This window comes from Hippocampus comes, unplaced genomic scaffold (genome assembly GCF_001891065.2).
Source record: "Hippocampus comes isolate QL1 unplaced genomic scaffold, H_comes_QL1_v1.1 scaffold327, whole genome shotgun sequence".
Lineage (NCBI taxonomy): Eukaryota > Metazoa > Chordata > Actinopteri > Syngnathiformes > Syngnathidae > Hippocampus > Hippocampus comes.
Window position 1 is genome coordinate 1,724,479 of NW_017806221.1, and position 19,393 is coordinate 1,743,871.

At 40.5% G+C, this 19,393-nt stretch overlaps 1 protein-coding gene across 1 annotated transcript in view; it reads left to right on the forward strand.

Moving 5' to 3' along the window:
- Window positions 1–19,393, forward strand: part of vps13b (vacuolar protein sorting 13 homolog B) — a 343,085-nt gene that overhangs the window by 118,407 nt on the left and 205,285 nt on the right. Inside the window, exons 20-21 of the mRNA XM_019856211.1 lie at window positions 14,896–15,005; window positions 17,533–17,671. Coding sequence (XP_019711770.1) covers window positions 14,896–15,005; window positions 17,533–17,671 — 249 coding nt within the window. The remainder of the gene's footprint in view (window positions 1–14,895; window positions 15,006–17,532; window positions 17,672–19,393) is intronic.

Below are 19,393 nucleotides of genomic sequence, written 5' to 3' on the forward strand. Positions count from 1 at the left end.
TGGCTACACCCAGCTCAGAGTGTCTATTCCCAAAAGTAACCGCTAAAATCCGATTAAACCAGTAAGTTGGAAGTGAGAATTTCAACACTGAGCAACATTGCATGACCTTCTGTGGGAGACTTTCAACACCAGGACAACATTGTAATGTTGGCTACGTCTGCCACTTGTACAGTTATTTTCTACAAAGTAATCAGATTAGAGTGTGCGGTATGGACAGAAATTGATATCTTAACACAGGTCACTTGATATACCAATAACGATGTATTTCCCACTATAGTATTGGATGAAATCAATGGAAATCTCCTGGGATCCTTTTTCTTTTCATTTATAAAAGACATATTTAATATATATGGCTATTAGCTATTTAGAAAATTACAGTGTGTCATTGTGGGATGCCCTTCAGAGCAGAGAACTATGATTGAATTGGAGTGCACCCATGTCTCATTCCCACCCACTGTACGCTTGACAAAAGATTGATCACCTTTGTAACACTCAAGAAGCTCCAAAGACCTTTCAAAACAGGCCTCCTTGTGCACATCTGTGAGTTGTTTGAGAACCCAATTGGCACAAACCTTTGCAAAGCCTCGCTCTTTCACAATTTTTGCAGCACTTCCATGGCTTACTTTCCTCAAATTCAGCCAGGTCTATTTTCATAGCTGGGTTTTCATGACAGTTTGTCGCAAAATAAAAGCAAACAGTTTTTCGCAAAATAAAATCAAATTTCCATGAAGTACAATTGCTACTTGTTGGCACTGCCAATGGAAGAGCGTTTGAATTCTGAAGCGTAATTCTCGTAGCGTAACGTCGTGTGAGCTCTCGTAAAATATGAAATGTTTTTGCAAGACTCGCTACAGGGCGTGAAACTGGAAGAGGTAAATGGGTTCGGTCCACATGGGCAATTCACCCTCCGCGGTGACCTGACTTTGGGAGTAAATGAGCACAGATTTAATGCCAAGAAAGATGAATACCCGAAAGATCGACACATGACCGTGGAGCATTGTCAACCACACAGATGTGCAAAAAGGTCAAACCGGTCCAAAATTATTCCCTGTTCACATACAGTCAAGGATGTACTGGGACAAAAATTCGGCTCGGGAATATTCTTCGACTGCCTATCTGGTGCGTCTAAATATAATAGATGACCGCAGGGTAGGGTGGTTGTTGAGGCATATCGCTTTGTTGCGGGGATGGTGCGAACGGTAGCCGCCTAAATGTAATGGACGGGGCGGGGGGGGGGATTCGTATGTCGGACATCATCCGACACAAGTTAATTAGGGACGCGGGCAGCTGTCACGCGGGTCAACCAGCCTCGAACTAGACTCGAACTAGACTGGCCGTTCTGGAAAATCAACACATTATCCCGAAATTCCCGATGGCCAGAAGTGATTACTCTGCAAGGGAAGCTCAGCTTCCCCTAATATGCCCTGCTTGGCAAAAAAGCAAAACAGTGGTCAAATATGCACTGCTGTGTGTACAATACATAGTTAAATATGTGGCAGAATACCTTCAGCTTTTTTTCAGAATCAGGTACTTATCACAGGTAACTGACACAACTTGCTACTCATTAATCCCCGCAGCCCCAAGGCGCTGTTACACAGCCGGATGTTGAGCGTCTACTGCTTCGATGGAGAAGCGTAGAGTTGGTTGTTTCAATGTGCGAAACTAGACGGTCAATGGATACCTGCTGGGCTTTATTCTCAGAATATCTAAGGGCAAAAAATTTGATTATTTGGAAATGGCCTTCAATTAGTCTTGATCTCAATCCTGCGGAGCGTCTGTTGAAAGAGCAGACACATGCTCTCTGGAGAAAGCGGCCCTCACCTTGAGACAACTAGAGCAGTTTGCTCATGGGGTGGACCAAAATCCGCTGAGAAGTGCAGAAGTCTCATTTAAAGTTGATCGTAGCAATTGCCTCAAAGGGTTGTGCAACAAATATAGTTTATGCTTACTGTCATTTTTGGCTAGGTCCGTTTCATCAGTTTGTTTTGAAAAACAATTCTGCTGCGTCATAATTCAAACGCCATGTCTTATTTTCATTGCTTAATTTTCATTAAGTTTTTATGTATTATTGCTATTGTCATATTTAAGATGTTTTCACTGACAATGGGATCCCAACCATTTTGTCCAGGTATGAAGGACAGACAAAAAGTACTAGAGGAAGAGACGATGAATAGATTAGTCTGTGGTCAACTTATATTTAGCTTATCATTATTCCCCCTCCCTTTGCAAGTGAGTGATGCTTGGGCAGAGGGAGGATGTGGAGAGAGAAACGGTTGATAGTCATGTTCCACTGATGGAACTCCTTTGATGTGGGTTGTTTTTGTTTCTTTGAGGCTCTCTGCTTGGACTCATCCCCTACAGCAGCTGTTCACTGGACAAAAGCACTTAAGAGTGAGAGATGTACTGAGCGTTCTTTCTTGCTATGTACTGGATCTTCACACTGCGCTGAAGAAGAAGAAATCTATTTCTAAAATGTACACATACAGTTATCATAACATTTTACTTTTTTGATTGGCTATGCAATGAAATTATTGGGCAAGAAAAACAATCAAAGGACTAATGCTGTCGTTTGACCAAAATCACATCTGTCAAAAAATTCTCAATATTTTTGTCAATATTTCACGTTTCATTCACAAGTGATATACAATTTGTCTGTTCACACAGGTGTGTGTTATTTTTACAAAATATTGATAAAGTCAAAGAGTTGAAAATGGCTTGCTGTCTTTGATGATGCAATGTTAATGACTGAACAAACAGTCCGTTCTCTTGGTCTCCTGAAAAGTGATGATTTTGGATTCCCCCCGACGCCATCGATATTTGGCTCTGCCTTACGAAAGAAATAGACCTTAGCTGAGCTGATGTTGTTCAGACTGGTCCCCTTTGCTATTTGTCCTCTTGAGCTGTATGAGGGTGTGTTCACCTTACATTGTTGGTCTGAGTTAATGCTGGCTAAAATATAGAAACAAAAACACAGCACTGATGAGAGTTATAATTCATGATGCATCAAAGTCTAAATGGTTTCAACTTTCCTTCTCTAGAGCTTTCCCAGTTGGCTTTGGGATTTTTGTTTCCGTCCACCACTACTCCTTCCATCTTTTTCCAACTTGGCTTACTTGACCCACCGTTCTGACGTTTGGCTACCAATCAGACAAATGACAACCACCTGTGACACAAATTTGAACGCAAACCTTTGTTTACTTACTTATGTAACCCCATGATTAATAATGGCGATTCATTTAAACTCATTCGGGACAGATTGCGGTAGATACGTTTCAGTTGAGAAGTCTATTCAATTTTTTTTTTTTTTCCTCAAATGAATGAAATCATCATCAGTACACATGAACTCAGTACGGCAATAAAAGGTGCAGGTGCCTCCTATCACCCTCAGCGTTCTTTGGATGGACAGCTCCCTGCACAACTAAGATAACGTGTGTAGACATAACAGCAAACATGAAAGGTGGTTGCAGAGAGATGGTGTGAACTTTACTACACAGCAAATAGTTCAATGGGAGGAATGGTGTTGCCACTTCACGTTTTAACCTTCGGCCAAACAAGCGATCACACTTTAGGATAAGTAGACAAGGCACAGTTAGATCGGCCTTATTATACTGCCAGCCTTACACCGTGACGTGTTGTTCTCAAGTCATAACGGCCAATGATTTTTACTGCTTCAATGCCTTACCACCCAAAACGTTGCCAATTTTACAGCTCTCCTTTTCACTTTCTTTTTTTTCTCCGTCTTGCGCCCTCTCACTCTCTCACTCAACCACTCCTTCCTCATTTTCCTCGCAAGTCCCCATGCCTCAGGCGGTTGTCTTCATTAACCCGGGCTGTAATTATTTTTGTTTTAGTCTCATATTGCTGACATCTCAACTCAGGGGCTCCTCAATCAGGATTAACCCAAACCACAAGAAATCACACTTCACAGCCTTTTTTACAGCAGCCCCTGTTGCCTGCAATTTCAGTCAAATTAAAGGTTTATTTTATTTAACTATTTCTCCCCCCTCACACCTCCACTCAAACACTCCCCGACATGAAAACAAACTCGATTGCTTGCCTTCAATTTGCCGGTTGCCAGTGGCTGCCCGACGTTTTCTGTTACTCTGCACAAAGTGGTCCTCTGTGCAGATTTTTAACAGCAGCATCAAGTTAACACAGGTGGTACTGGTATGACGGCCCGCTAGTAGAGAAAATTCTTTTTAACTTTCAAAGTAAGCTTTTCCATCATTTAGTAGTTTGCAAGGCCTTCTTCCCTGACCAAAGGAATCGCACCCAAACATGGGCAAAATTATTGGTATATCTCTGTTATTGAAAAAAAAAAAGCCACAGTGGTCACAGAAATGACTTGAATTTAACAAAAGTAATTCTAAATGAAATTTTAATGAAGTTAATCTATGAAAATCAGGCATTGCTTTTGAATCGTGGTTCAACAGAATTATTTAAAAAAAAAAAAAAAAGACACAGGTCTGGACAAAAAAATGAGAGCGTCCCCTAGAAAACATATTCGTATATGTTCAACAAAGGTGTGTCCTCTGATTAGCATCAACGTTGTAATCAGTCAATCGGCTTATTTAAAGGGTGACAAGCAGCCACTGTGACTCCATTACATAGAGTTCTTATAGCGTTTAGTTCGGTTGGGCCGACCGTTTGAAAGCTGGCCCGCCTCTTCTGGATGCTAAGGTTCAGTTCGCGTGGCATTCTCTTGAAACAGTTTTATATACTTTTTGTTGACTTTATTTACAATTTAACACATAGAGCTAACATTGGCATTCATATACCGTATTTTTCGGATTATACGTTGCTCCGGATTATAAATCGCACTAGCCAAAAAATGCATAATTAAGAAGGAAAAAACATACATAAGTCGGACTGGAGTATAAGTTGCATTTTTGGGGGAAATTTATTTGATAAAATCCAACACCAAAAACATACATGTCATCTTGAAAGGCAATTTAAAATAAAAATAAAATAGAGAACAACAGGCTGAATAACTGTACGGTATACTAACGTTACATGACTGACATGCCTAGTAATGTCAGTAACGACGTAACATATTAAGAGTTATTCAGATAACTCTAGCATAAAGAACATGCTAACAAGTTTACCAAACTATCACTTTCACTCCAAATCACTAACTCCAATGAAATCTTCTTCCTCGGTGTCACTTTTAAACAACTCCCCCAACTCGGGAGGTAGACGATGCGCCGCTTCCTGTTCTACGTCGCTTATATCAGACTCATCGTCGATTTATCAACACATGCCGAGAGCGCCCTCTTGTGGTTTAATGTGAAACTAACATGTGAAATGACATAATCGTGTGTTAAAAATTTCACACATAAGTCGCTCCAGAGTATAAGTCGCACCCCCGGCCAAACTATGAAAAAAACTGTGACTTATAGTCCGGAAAATACTGTACAGTATCTCCTTGTATCCCACAATTGTACTTTTCTCTTCGTTTCATGTCTGTATATCGAAACTTTTATCGTTGTTGTATTATCCATTTCATAAGTATTTACCAGGATATAACATTTCAGCCATATCACACAGCACTATACCAATTTATTTTAGATTTTTGCTGTTCGCACAGGGCTCTGTACTGTCTCCCGCGAATAGTGGGGCTTACCTGCATCCAATTTTTGACTGGAATAAAACATTTTTTCTTTCCCCGCTTCTAATTAAAAACAAAGAAATAAGTATGTGCTCAAATCCATGTTTTTCCTATGTGGATCTCAACACTGTTAAATGGTATTAACATGAACTGATATCTTTTACACACACTCAGTGTTCTTAAAGCTGGTATTCCTTCTTTATCTTGTGGTTCTTAGTCTGGCTCGACTCATCTTCCTGCCCCTGGGGCATCTAGTCTCAACACAGTAGTAATAAACTCTCAGCATTGAGTCAAGGATGTGTGTGCGTGTGCATCGGCAGCAGTAGTCATAGACCAAGCAGTAGTTGTAAAACTTCATCACATTGAGTAGTCCTTCGGGGGTCCTGGACTCCTCTCACTGTGTGTGGTTTGACCTGCTGTGGCCCTCCAGGCCCCACATGCCCACTTAGATAAACAGGCAGTAAACACAGGCAGTTCAAGCACCACTCTCTTCTGCTCACGGCATATACAAGCTTGGTAGATGAAAGGACGGGTTCCCGACACTATTACCTTCTTCTAACCTCTGCCTCATAATTAAGAGTCCTGCCACCATGCTCATGAAGCTTCTAATAATAGTAAAATACCCAGCTCACCTCACAGACTCACAGCTTGCATGCACACTGGTTTTCCTTTCAAGCCTCCCCCAACCGACCGCTTTACGAAACAACTAAAACGTGCCGTGCCAGCATGTGGAAATGTGGTTTATATAAGGCGATGAATCTGCTGAGAGTTGCTCTGGAAATCCAAGCCACAGCAATCTTAATGCAGGCCTGAGATATTAGACAGGGGAGGAATTTATTTGCTTATCATGCTCTTGCGCTTATCTAAAAACAAGCTGGAATTGATGTGTGCTGTAAGGGCCTTACTGTTAGTATAATATTATGTTTTCTGGTATCACAACCTCATGTTTGTGAGGCCATGGCCTGAAGATTGAAAGTTTGGCTCTTGGATTTTCTCAGTGAGTGTAGGCTAAGCTAATGTTGCTTCAACAGAAGCCTTATTGACCACTTTGGTCCAAGTGCGATTGCCTGCTGTTACATTTTGGGAATTTTTGGTCTTTGCAGAGAATTAGAGTCTGTAGTAACGGTTATACCCTATTTGTGACAGTAAATACCCCGAGGAAAGAGAGTTCTCTGAAGCTGACAGTTACTTTCCAGTAATGTCTATCGTACACTGGTTTATAACAATTCTGTCTCTCACATTTGTGATTGAGTGTAGACAGAAATTGACATCAGGTTTATGATTTCCAACAAGATGGTCATTTTGGACGCATTTGCTTTGGCCTTTGTTCTGCTTCACTGTCCATGCATGTCCTCTCCTTATGTGGCTGGTCGGGTGTCTCGTGTCAGTCAGACAGGAATTACAGTAGATTATTGGAGAATTATACCCCAAGTGTCAAAATGGTACAGTGGTTTGATTGTATGAAATGTACAGATGAATTGTCCGGCTTAATTCTCCCTGGCACTGGAACATACACTCTCTTTAAAATGTGTGTTTCTTTCACTGGAATTCAACAAAGTATGGATTTTCACATGGACATCTTATTAGGAATTTGAAAATTAGGAAAAGATTAAACCAAATGAAAATTGGTTTCCTTACTAACACTGTGTAGGGATTGAAGGATAAATCCTTTCTCCCTCTCTTTTCCTGTCTCTCCCCCATCTGCTCTGCCTTCATTTTTCATTTTCATTTCAACTGCTAATGTCTGCTTGGTTTCCTTGTCCCGATCCCCCTATCCTACTCCTCCTTTAATATCGAAATATTGTTGCAATTAACATACGGTCCATTTTGGACTTGCACTTGTACGCTATTTTAGCTATTTTAGCATGCTCACACAGCATCTGAGCAAAGGAGATTGATGAAAAGGACTTATCGTGTGAGGAAAACAGCCTTCATTATTTTGTGAAATTCTGTGACAAAAATGCGATTTCACTTGAAATAAATGTAAAACATCCATCAGTGGGTAGAGTAACCAAAAATTGTACCTGAATAAGAGTTTGGTTACTTTACAATAATATGACTCGAGTAAAAGATGGAAGTCGTCCTCCAAATAGTTTTTAAGAGCAAAAATGTACTCAGTGAAAAAACTATTCAAGTACTGAGTAATTTGTTTGAGTATTTTAAAAATCAGAGCGTGAATGTCAAATAAAATACAAATAACTATATAGAATATCAATCTGTAAATATCGATATTGCTTAAACGTATCACTTAAAATAAAACAATAATAAATAAAATATTGAAATCAGGAAAATATTTGTACACAAGACAGACAACAATGCATGATAAGCTGTTGTTTATCATTTTCTGAAATGTTAAAACGAGGCATATGGGGCGCTTAATCACTTGCGAGTTATTTTTGACAGGTCTGCAAAAACGTATGTGGTCATGTGACTAGCTGATGCCATTTCATTGGTGACAGGGAGTGAAACGACGCGAGTGGTTAGCACCCAAGGAGGAAGTCTCTCTGATGAACCAACATCAATTAGTTTGCAACAAGCAATTATTGATTGATGAATACAAGTAGCGAGCGGGATCCAGCTCAGTGTAGCATAACATGAATGCTCAAGAATAAAAATTATGTTGCATTAAAACTACTCCATTTATCCAAAAACGGTTGAGCCATGCTCCATTCAGATTCATGAAGATTGACAAAGCAGTTAACATTTCTCTGCTGTACACATTTATGGTTGTTGAATGTCTCGTGGCTCCGTGGATTGCTTTTCCTTTTTATGCTTTCACGAGGCTTTGGTTGTTACAGACCAACTCATAAAACGTTCCTTTTACTTTAGTGCACTTAGATCGTTGTACTTGCGCCCCTAGGAGGGCCAGCATGTGTGCATCTGAGTGTTTCTCGTATCCCCAAAACAGAGACAGCAAAGTACATCATTTCTTGTACATGTTTTTAATACTGCCCCCCGCCGAACCCCCAATAATAATAATAATACAGCATGTTTCAACTTTGACTACATCCAGTTTTTATTGGTTAGCGCAATTACTCTGTCCACATTATTGAGTAACTGGCTATTTTATAGCTTATTGTATTCTTTTGGGGGAACTCTGTCATAAATTACTCCCTCAGAAATTTTCTTTGAACAGAACACAGGTCAAGGTTAAAACACAGACACAAATGATTAGAAACGGCTGCCATTCTGATGCACTGTCGACACAATCATACATGACAATATGAGATTTAGCACTATTGTCTTTGCATTCCTATGTGGGTTCCATTACACTGTGAGAAGTTTTCACTTGTGGCCTATTGTGGTATCTGTTAGAAAAACAGTTCAACAATCATCTCATCATTTAAATGGCAAATATTAATAGGACCTGTTTTTTATGATTCATATGCATGTTCTGTGTATACTGAGAAGGCTAGTGTAACACACTGTGCTCATTGACTACTATTTATTTATTTTTTTTGCAAGTGTTGAAATACTTAATTTGTATTAACATAGCTATGTTCAATTTTTGAATCTTGATCAAATACACAGAAGCAGCCCCAGTTAATGACGGACATCAAAGCGTTAAACTACCCCCTCGCCCACCATGATAAACCGAAAGAACTGAGCTTGAACTGTAGTGAAAGCACATGAGCCAGCTGAAGGATAGCCACGATAAGGACTTTTCAAGGTAACGATGCAAAAGTCTGTCTGTCTGTCGGAATTCAGCAGCAGAAGCAGAAGTCTGTTTATTTTAATGAGCTCAGAGGTATCTCCTCCATTTCCCTTATATTACACTGAAGCTGATTTTGAAGTTCACACAGTGCACTTTATATCTATGATGGATGTGGTAATGATACATTAATGCAATCAGGCCCTTGTCTGTTTTGTCTCTCATTAAGAAGACTGGCTATCTTGCTGACAAGAGCCAGGTCATGACTTTAGTTTTACATTAGTGTGACATGAACTGAGAAAGACAAAAACAGAGTATTTTTGTGGTCATAGCCAAAAAAAAAAAAAAAAGGACCATGAGGACATAAGTAAGATAACAGCTCATCCAGTATAGTCCAAATCCATGCTGCTTGTTTCACTGGGGGCACAGGAAGGAGCCGTGTTCACTTGCACATTTTTTTTTTAAACACAGAGAGTGATTGTTGATTTATGAAGGCTTGGAATTGGCTATAAAAGGGGATATGTGATAATTATGGTACTTCTTATCAGTATCGGCTGAGTTGCTGTACTGCCTCTTCAAACCCCTCATCTGGCCTCACAACTGGTCACCATTTCCTGGAAAATAATCTTTCCCATGCATTTCATATTTTGCATGAGAATACGTTTCAAATCATTCTAGAAATTATCGTGGGAATTAATCGATTCAATACAAAATACTGAACTACAGTGATGTATCTCTCCTTTATTTTCATCAGTGAATTCCCATAGTTTTGTAGATTTGTTGTTGTTTTTTTCCCTTTTGGTATTCATCATCATATTGTATTGCTTTGTCTCATATTTTGTAAATCTTTGCTATTTTACCCAGCACATAATTTGTTTTGGATTTTATATCTGATACTTTTACCATCTGTGATTTCTTATTTCACTGATAACGTAGCTAGACTCACACTTGATGAGAGCCACTCGAAAAAGTTGTTCACACGCGCACAAGCTCATGCACACACATGCGCGTACAAACACGGACAGTTTACTGCATTATCTCGTCTTGCTCTATGTAATGTAACTACTTCGCTGTACATAACAGCATGTACTGATTATGGTAATCCCATAAATCATACAGATACAGGCCCATTAACTTTCCCATATTCTCTGTTTTAGATAGTCCATCTGTTTATTTTCACTATCGCTGCATTTGCTTCTTTTCTACTATCTAAATGTATATGTCTCTCCTATGTCATAAATTGGCTCACTTTTGTATTTTATTTATTTTTTTTTTCACTGACGCCCTCACTGGTTGAAGTACATGTACATCTTAATCATTGCTGCGACTACCCTTACCAAACAACCAGGTGCATGCACGCACGCACTCACGCACGCACAAACGCACAAAACCACTGGTCGGACTTTTGTTCGCCGGGTGTCTGTTTCCAGTCAAGTCAGCCTGTGTCCTTCCTGAGTCTGCGGCTCCTTCGACAGCATTGCCCTCATGTCGCAGCCCCACACGGAAACAGCAAAACAATGATTTTGAGGTGGAGTTAGTTAATGTACGTATTATTTTATTTTAGAGTTTAATATTTGGTTGTTTTTATCCCTCTCGATTCATCTTCTTACGGTAAATGAAAATAGAAACACTACCATATTTTGACAAAGATGTATGTCTGCTTTTTTTTTTGTTTTTTTTAATTTGAACATACTGTTCCTTACATCCACCCACACACAGCTGAGTCATTTGTGTGCAGTGCCAGCAGCTCCTGGTCTGTCACGTGCATACAATGCACATAAACACACACATACATTTATAGTTACCGACACTCACACCGACTCAAACCAGCGGAACACCTGTCGAAGTGCATGGCTCGCTCCAGGACACCTTCAAGTTATGAGCTCATCGGAAAAGCAATTAAAGGCAGCATAGGCCCTGCACGCTTGCGTAATGTTTTGTTTTGCTACTTGGCTTCGAAATTAACTAAACCTGTCAGAAGTCATCTAACTGACGTGAGCTGGGTTATATTTATTTATTTTCAGTTGGAGTAGCTGGACACATAGTCCCAGCACTGCCTCATGTCCAATAATGAACCAATTCTGAGGGGGCGATTAGCTGGCTAAAACACGTATACTCCCCCCTCTTCTTGATGAGCGGGTTAGGGGTGGGGGGGGGGCATGTCTTTTTTTGCCTGTCTGAAACGCTGATGGTTGGGTCACGGCCCTGTAGTTTTGATGTTGTGGCCTATTTAGGTTTGGGCCCTCTTTAACCTGTGACTTTTGTCCCCTCTTGGGAATTTGATGCTGTACACAGACTTTGCATTGTAACATAATACACGCTATATGATATAAATACATAACAAGAGTATATGCCTTATAGAGGGGTGATATGAATGAAGTATTTTAGGAGTCAAGAAGAAATAAAACTATGAGACTATGCATAACATTTTGTCTAAGGGGCCTCGCATTAGTCTGGTCTCATGATTCAACATGGACTCAGCCTGGGAGCAGCCTGATGTCAGTTAGCTGTAAAACAACACCAAGCAGCCCCACACTCTCTTTTAAGTCTACTGGTCTTAAGCCTTTGGAGAGGAAAAAAAATCACCTTTGACATTAATAGGTCCATTGTGGGTGAGTCAAGGTAAGTGTGTCCTCATATGTCTGCACATACACAGCGCAGTTCACGAGTGTTTTCTCGAGGAATAATTTATGAAGTAAGAAAAACACATCTGTTATCATTGTCATCACTTTCTGTAATTACCCATATGCCGCCCTGTTAGAGCAGAGAAAACAACAGTTAGAGTCCTGCTGAGGTTGCCCCCTAAGCATGTCAGGCTGTTCCATGATGCTGCCTTCTTCAAAGGAAGTGTCGTTCTGGGGCTGCTGTGTCTACACAATGATGGAACGAGAACAGTTGTATTAATAGCCTGGGTCTTCAAAGGCCTAAAAGGCAGGTCTACACGTATTGTGTCTCTGTGTTACTGTGAAATTAGTACAGAGATAATTGTTCGCGCTTGAAGAAAAAGAAAACGATTTCATTAAACATGCAGGGGCACATTTTCAGTTGATAAAACAATGTGTATGAAGGGAGTTTTTTGTTTGTTTTTAAATGTGAACTAGTAACACACCATACATGTTGATGTGTACTCATTTACATCAGATGAACATTTTGTGCATGACATTCATCAACAATCCTAGTTTTTATTCATACAAAAGGTCTGGCCAAACTGCCCAACACCACTTTGACTTTGTTTGGTCATTGAGCAATGGTTCCTGTGGCACTACTTTCCTCTCAGCACTTAATCCCCAACTGCTCCCTGACATTAAAACAGCAACAAACAATGTGTTATTTGTATCACTTAATTCACTTTGTGCAATTTGTCAATTCTAACACACGTTGAAGCCAATTTTGTGCCACTTTTTACAACCTAGCAACTGTGCGTCTTCCAAGAACAGCTTATTTCAATTCCAACTGTTGCAATTGGTCCTTGTGATGGTGAAATCCATTTGGCTCAAGAGAAATTACCGATATAAGTAAATGCTGTGACATGAACTCCACAGCAGGAATCCCTGCGAATGTTTGCTGAACTGTAACAGTATGAAGGACATTTTTTTTTTAAATGTGAAAGGTTCACATACTTTTTTCCAAACTCCACTGCTGCATTGTTTACATAGTGCGCTCTTTAATATGACATGTTGTCTATTGTTGTGACTTACATGTAGATCTCATTTAATGCCTACAATATTTATATAGAAATGGAGGTCATTGAAATGGGTTTCCATACTTTTTCTTGCATCTGCAGCTGTATTCTGTTTTTGTTTTGGTGTCTTGACAGCAGATAAACCTCTTTGGTTGCGATAATAGTACACATGATGCATATTTTCTGTGCTCATTTATCTCTGTAATAATAAATCAAATAGGTTGGTTGATGGCGTTGATGTTGACTTGTGGTGTGAGTCACGATTGTGCTTTATCCCGTCGAGTTTTCACCCAAGCCCTAGATTTCAAGTCAATTACCCAATACATCTTCACTATGCAGCTCATTCATTGCCTTTTGGGTTCTTTCTTGCTCACGCTGTTCTGGTCGATGATGAAACTAGTAGAAGTTGGCTTCTAGCACTACACCTAAAGCCAAGTCTTATTAGGCAGCCGCATTGTGGTGTAGCAGTTCAAGCCACAGGGCTGAGATTATGATTCCTATTTAGGAAAAGGCGAGAGTGGATGCGTGGTGACAAAAGACTGAAGGTGGAAAAAGTAGTGCAAAATGGAGGATGACAGCAATCTGGACGGTGAAGTGAGAGATTGTAATGGTAATGTGATGTGGAGGTTGTGGTACAAGGAAAGGAGGGGTGGAAGATGGATGGGAGAACACAAGGGTGGGTTATGGAATAGATTTGAATTAAGGACGGGTGCCAGAAAAGCTGTTGTTAAGGACACAAGACATTTGAGAGGTGCGAGGGGAAACATTTCAAGAGAACTGATGGAAAGTAAACTACGTCGGAAGATAGATGAAACAATAAACGAAGGATTCTTAGTTTGACTTAAGGAAAACATTTATCTCTTTTTTTTGTCAATACATCTCCATTGCACACCATGAGGATTAAACCGTTTGCACTGGGAAACAATTATTTGACACACAAAACACCTCCCCAAAAATGACCAGATTTAGTACCCATCTAGTTGTCTTGTACAACACAATCAGTACACACACATTACTTTGCACATAATTTCAGTCAATCACACCTTTTGTGCCGTAGGCACATACAAATGGCATCACAAATGACTGAACATTGTAAAAGTGAAGCCAATTAGAGCCTTATATTTACATTGTTTCACATGAATATGCTGTAATAGATGAACGTTTTCTCGTGTCGTGCGTCCGCATCTGTGTGTGTGTGTGTGTGTGTGTGTGTGTGTGTGTGTGTGTGCGTGCGTGCGTGCGTGCGTGCGTGCGTGTGTGTGTGCGTGTGTGTGCGTGCGTGCGTGCGTGTGTGTGCGTGTGTGTGATTGTCACATCTGCAAGACGGCAAACAATCAGGCTTCTCCAGTCTGGCACGCATGCACGCACACAGGCGCGCACATGCATGCACTCACACTGATTCCCCTTTGCCTTGGGGCCTGAAACAGCAGATTGGGGTCTTGTCCAAAGTACCATTAAATTTCTTGAAAGTCCTGCTGCGAGAGCTAAAACATCCTCCTGTCGTCATGCTGGGGACATTCCACGGCACGCCAGAGAGCCTGCACTAATCCTGCCGGCATGGGAATCATTATTGATAGGATCCTAACGCATTACCTCAGGGCTCGCTTATTGTTGGTCAAGATTATTATTTAAGAGTAAACCAAAACACAGCCAAAGTCTCAAGTTTCATAGAAATTTATCAGAAGAAAATGTTATTATTGGCTTAGAGTGCTACCTCTTTGAACAGTGCATTTGGAGGAAAAATAGTCCTTGCTGCTCTCCTCTCTAATAAACAGCTTTATATGCTCAAGATATGTAGGTCACACTGAGAACTGTGAGACTCGAACAAGAGTCGTCCACCTTTGCTCATGATGTCATTAATTTCACTGAATCAAATTGTTTCGTGTCACTTGAGCACTTTAGTGGGAATTGCACTTATTGAAATGGATTTTCTTCTGCTTTCTATGTGTCCAGGTGCAGTTCTCTTGGCCAGTGTCCAGGGTATATCGATCAACGTGGACCCGATCATTTGCGCGTGGCTTCTGCATCAGCCTCATAGAGGGAGCAGCAGGCAACAGCAACAGGTGTGAGATGCCTCTTTTAGTTTTGTCAGCAAGAAGCATCTTTTCCATCTTCATTTGTGTTGAAAAAATGCTGTTGCACTCCCTCTAGTGTGAGCAAATGTGGGAATGGGACAGTTTTTCTTTTTAGGCCTTGTATTATTTTTCATGTTACTGGCTTGCATGAACCCTTAATTTGAGGACACACGACACATATTTATTTTGCTGAGCAGCTCTTTTGTTAGAATAAGGTTAGTAAGATTAACGTCGTTTACTCTAGCATTTAGTAGATAAATGACATGGACACAAGAAAAGTAGCACATGGACTGGAATTCAAGATTCAAGGTCTTCATTTGTCAAATGCACAGTAAAAACAACAGTAACACTGAGGAATGCAGTTCTTATTTTGTTTGTCTCCCTCCACTGAGACACGCCTCAATGCCATTGAAGTTGGGACGGCATAAAAAACGTAAATACTTACATGACTTGCACATTCTTTTTAATGTTTATACGATTGAATTCACTGCAATGACATTTAATGTTCTGATTTACTTTGTTTTTTGCAAATAGTCATTCATTTTGAATTTGATGCCTATAATAAGTTCCAAAAAGCTGGGACAAGGACATGCCGACTGTTTTCCATCACCTTTTGTTTTCACAACACTTAATAAGCGTTTGGACCTGAGGACACTAATTGCTGAAGCTTCGTAGGTGGAATTCATTCCCATCCTTGCTTGATGGTTCAAAGTACAACTTTGGTTGCTCAACAATATGCAGTTTCCATTGTTGTGTTTTGTGCTTTATAATGTGCCACACATTTTCAAGAGCAGACAGGTTTCCCCTTTTCACTTGTCATTAACTTTAAAAATAATGGACTTGTAAGGTCAAAGTGAAAAGAGCAATGCATTTGTCACTTTGGAATTTCACTTTGACAGGATCTTATGCACTTCTGTTGTTGATTATTCTTAGGGCCGCCGCACACCAAACGATGAGGCAGAATTCCACTCGACACTCACCTAATGTGCAGGGTTCTGCCACAAAATTTCCTGAGTGGCAGTTGCACAATGTGGTGATGTCGCAAATTATAGCCAATCTTATACACGGAAGCTTTCACAGACGCGAAAAATCACTTTGCGGGTTATAAGCAAATGAGACACAGCCGTTCACCAAACCCCGCCATGTGATTGAAATACAGTTGATGGAGTACACATTAGGCTTCTCACGATCAGGCCTTTTGGGTCCGATCAGTGGCCAATGAGTTTGACTGATTGATCAGAAAATGAAACAATATGTTTATTTCCACAATTTGTATATTTATCCCCTGTTAAAGGGAAAATGCATTGTAAAAAAATATATCATCCCCCCCCAAAAAAAAAATGGATACACATATGAAATGTAATGCTTACATGTTCACAATATCTCCTTCTCTGACATTAATGAAGAAAAAAAAAACAATGCTAGTCATTCAGGTGGCCGATGCTTTTGCGAAAACTATTGCTAGCTCGGTTCAACAGCTGTAAACTAGTCCAGCCACTTACTTACCAACTACGCCAAGTAGCCTACACCTGCTCCTTTTTGGCTCGTATTGGAAGCTGGCTGTGTTGTACAAGTCCTGGTGCTCACAGACCGCAATTATTATTGTGTCCGACATTGTTTGTGCACTGTATGTGACGTAGAAAGTACATTCTCAAAGCTGTTTGGCTGCAGTGTAGCTGTATAGATTTGCCCCTATCTATCCAAACTGCATTGACTTTCAGGCATGACCGCAGTAGATCTCACATCCTCATTTGGCAAATGTTTCGTGCGTCTGTCATCAACTGAGCTATTTCTAAGTTGGTTCAAACAACACATCTGCCTGCTGGTTGCATCTGTGATTGGTTGAATGCATGTAGCCAGGAACTCACTAAACTTATGCTGAGTGATGAAAGCTACCATGAATTAAACAGATGTTAAAATTCAATACATATCACACATACTATAGGGGTAGTTCTTCTTTACATAAATCAAATGCTTTGGGGAATTTTTACCACTCGAAAACCAAATCAAACCAAAAAACCCCCTCAAACTACATGGATACTATTACTTTGTGAGTGGATGGTCGAGGGCATCGAGGTGCGTCCCAGCGTAAAGGCTTTCCACTTACACAACATGCGTCAAAACCCAAAAATAAATTCGCCTTCGGAATCACATATCCACAATGGCATCCCAGAATGACCCTGGAGTGAATGAGGTTATTATTGCTGTAATGTATTATTCGCAGATGTGATCAATATCATTGAAAGGTCGCGCAAATTATGACATAACAGTCGATCAGTGATTTTGCATAAAATCTCAAATCTTTCAAAACAGTCGCTCATATCGGTGCAAAGTCACGTACACATGATGTCTTTTACAATACATCCCGCAGTGTGCGGCGGCGCTTACAGCACGAATGCAATAACCTTGTGTCCATATCCTTTAGGTTCATTTTGCTCCTAATTCAAGTGACACCACCTTTTAGCAACTTTCTGGAAATCTGAGATAGCGGCTAATCTCATAAATTCCATTGCAGAAGCAAGGTCCAGGTCCAGTTCCCTTGGCAAAGCGGAGAGAGGATGAGGTATCGGTAGGCAGCACACCATTGGTCAAGCAGCCCTCCAATCAAGCTTCTGACTATGCAAGCAGCCCTGTCAAAACCAAGACTGTCACAGGTAATCTTACTAATCACTAAATATACCGTAGTGCCAGCTGCATCTTTGTATTTTTAGTTGTGACTACTGTATTGTATTACCATTAGACTGTGTTGTCTTGCAATTGTCACGCATGCCATGATGAGCAACAGCGATAACGGGCCCTAACATGAATGAAACAGAATCAGAAAGTAGATACAAGACTGAATTTGTGAAAAGGAAATCAATTCCAACCTTAGTGGGAGACCTGTCACAGGGAGGCAGGGATGAACTTTTGGAGCATGTTAAGTGCACAACCATCACTATCGTAGCTCGCATGAACCATTTTAAAATGCTGCTCCTGGTGTTCCAGATTCCCTTTCTTTGACAATGCCCTCGGTGCATTGTAGATCAAACCAAACTTTGATTAAAAGTACTTAAACAAAATTAAAATAAAAAAGCTTTTTTGTGGACGTGCCAGCATTGACCTGAACCGGAAGAGATCACTCCATTTTGTTGGTGCTCAGGAATTAAAGACGAAACAATCAAGAGCAGGAACTGGTATGAGATATCTGAATATTAGGTAAGACTGGAATTGCCCCTACTACAGAAGTATCCATCTGAAATTTTCAAGAGCAGCTTAAATTTTCAAGAGCTCTAAGGCGGCAATTGCTCGCGGTAATGTGACACAACGGATGCCAACAGCCATTGTGGAGGAAAAATGCGGAATTCTAATTTCGCACTCAACATAACCTAATGCCATGAAAACGTGACACCGCATTTGAAACACATCATGGCAAGGCAAGACTTATTTTAAAATATCACATTGTTACATACGATTCAACGATTTGTGGTAGTGATGCTTGTGTGTTAAATAAATTGGTGGTGTAAAAAAGGTGCAAATGGCTGTTTCAGGCCCTATTTTATGCATGCACTCCCTTTAAAAAACGGGCAACAGGTCTGTTCTCGGGATTTCTTAGATTGGCCCCAAAAAACAGGTAAATCAGACAGATGGCCAATTGTATTTGGAATAAACATAATAAATCAGGATGTCTCACAACATTTGTAGTGGCTGCATACCCTGGCTCCAACTGGCCATGCGTGGAACTTAAGATGTATCGAGAGTATGATGCTGTTTTGGTAACACATTCTGCAGAGCTACATTTGTACATTGTAATCAAGGGGTACTTTCCTCCAGGCTTTTAGTGGCTGCCTGTTAATGTGCAAGCAAATATACGTAGACACACACATCCCGCTCACTGCAGATCATTTCCCCTGAAAGCGCTCAGGGCAAGGTGATATCATGATGTAGTGTTCTTGCTGCCCGGCTCAAATCTCAGAACCAATAATCTCTGCATTTGGCAGGCAAATATGTCACTCTGTCTTTCTTCCGCTCGGGTTTTAGTGGTTGCATGTTAAATATACATGTACATGTTAAAAATACTACTGATTTGTGGAAGAAGCATGGCTGAATTAAACTGAGGCCTCTGTCATGTGGGACACGGGCTTTGCACAACAGGGTGTTTTCATGTTACGTTATCCCCCCCTCACACTTTTTTTGTCAGTGTGCAGTTCATGACAATTTTTTGTTGTTGGTTTTTTTAAAATACGTCAGAATATTGTTTCTTTGCCAGTCCTGACCATCGCACTGTTATGAACAGTGCTTTAAGAGGGAAAAAGTAGGTGGCGGGATGGCACTTAGTCGACTGTTTCCAGGTGAACTAAGAGGTGAAAACGTGTGTGTGTGTGTGTGTGTGTGTGTGT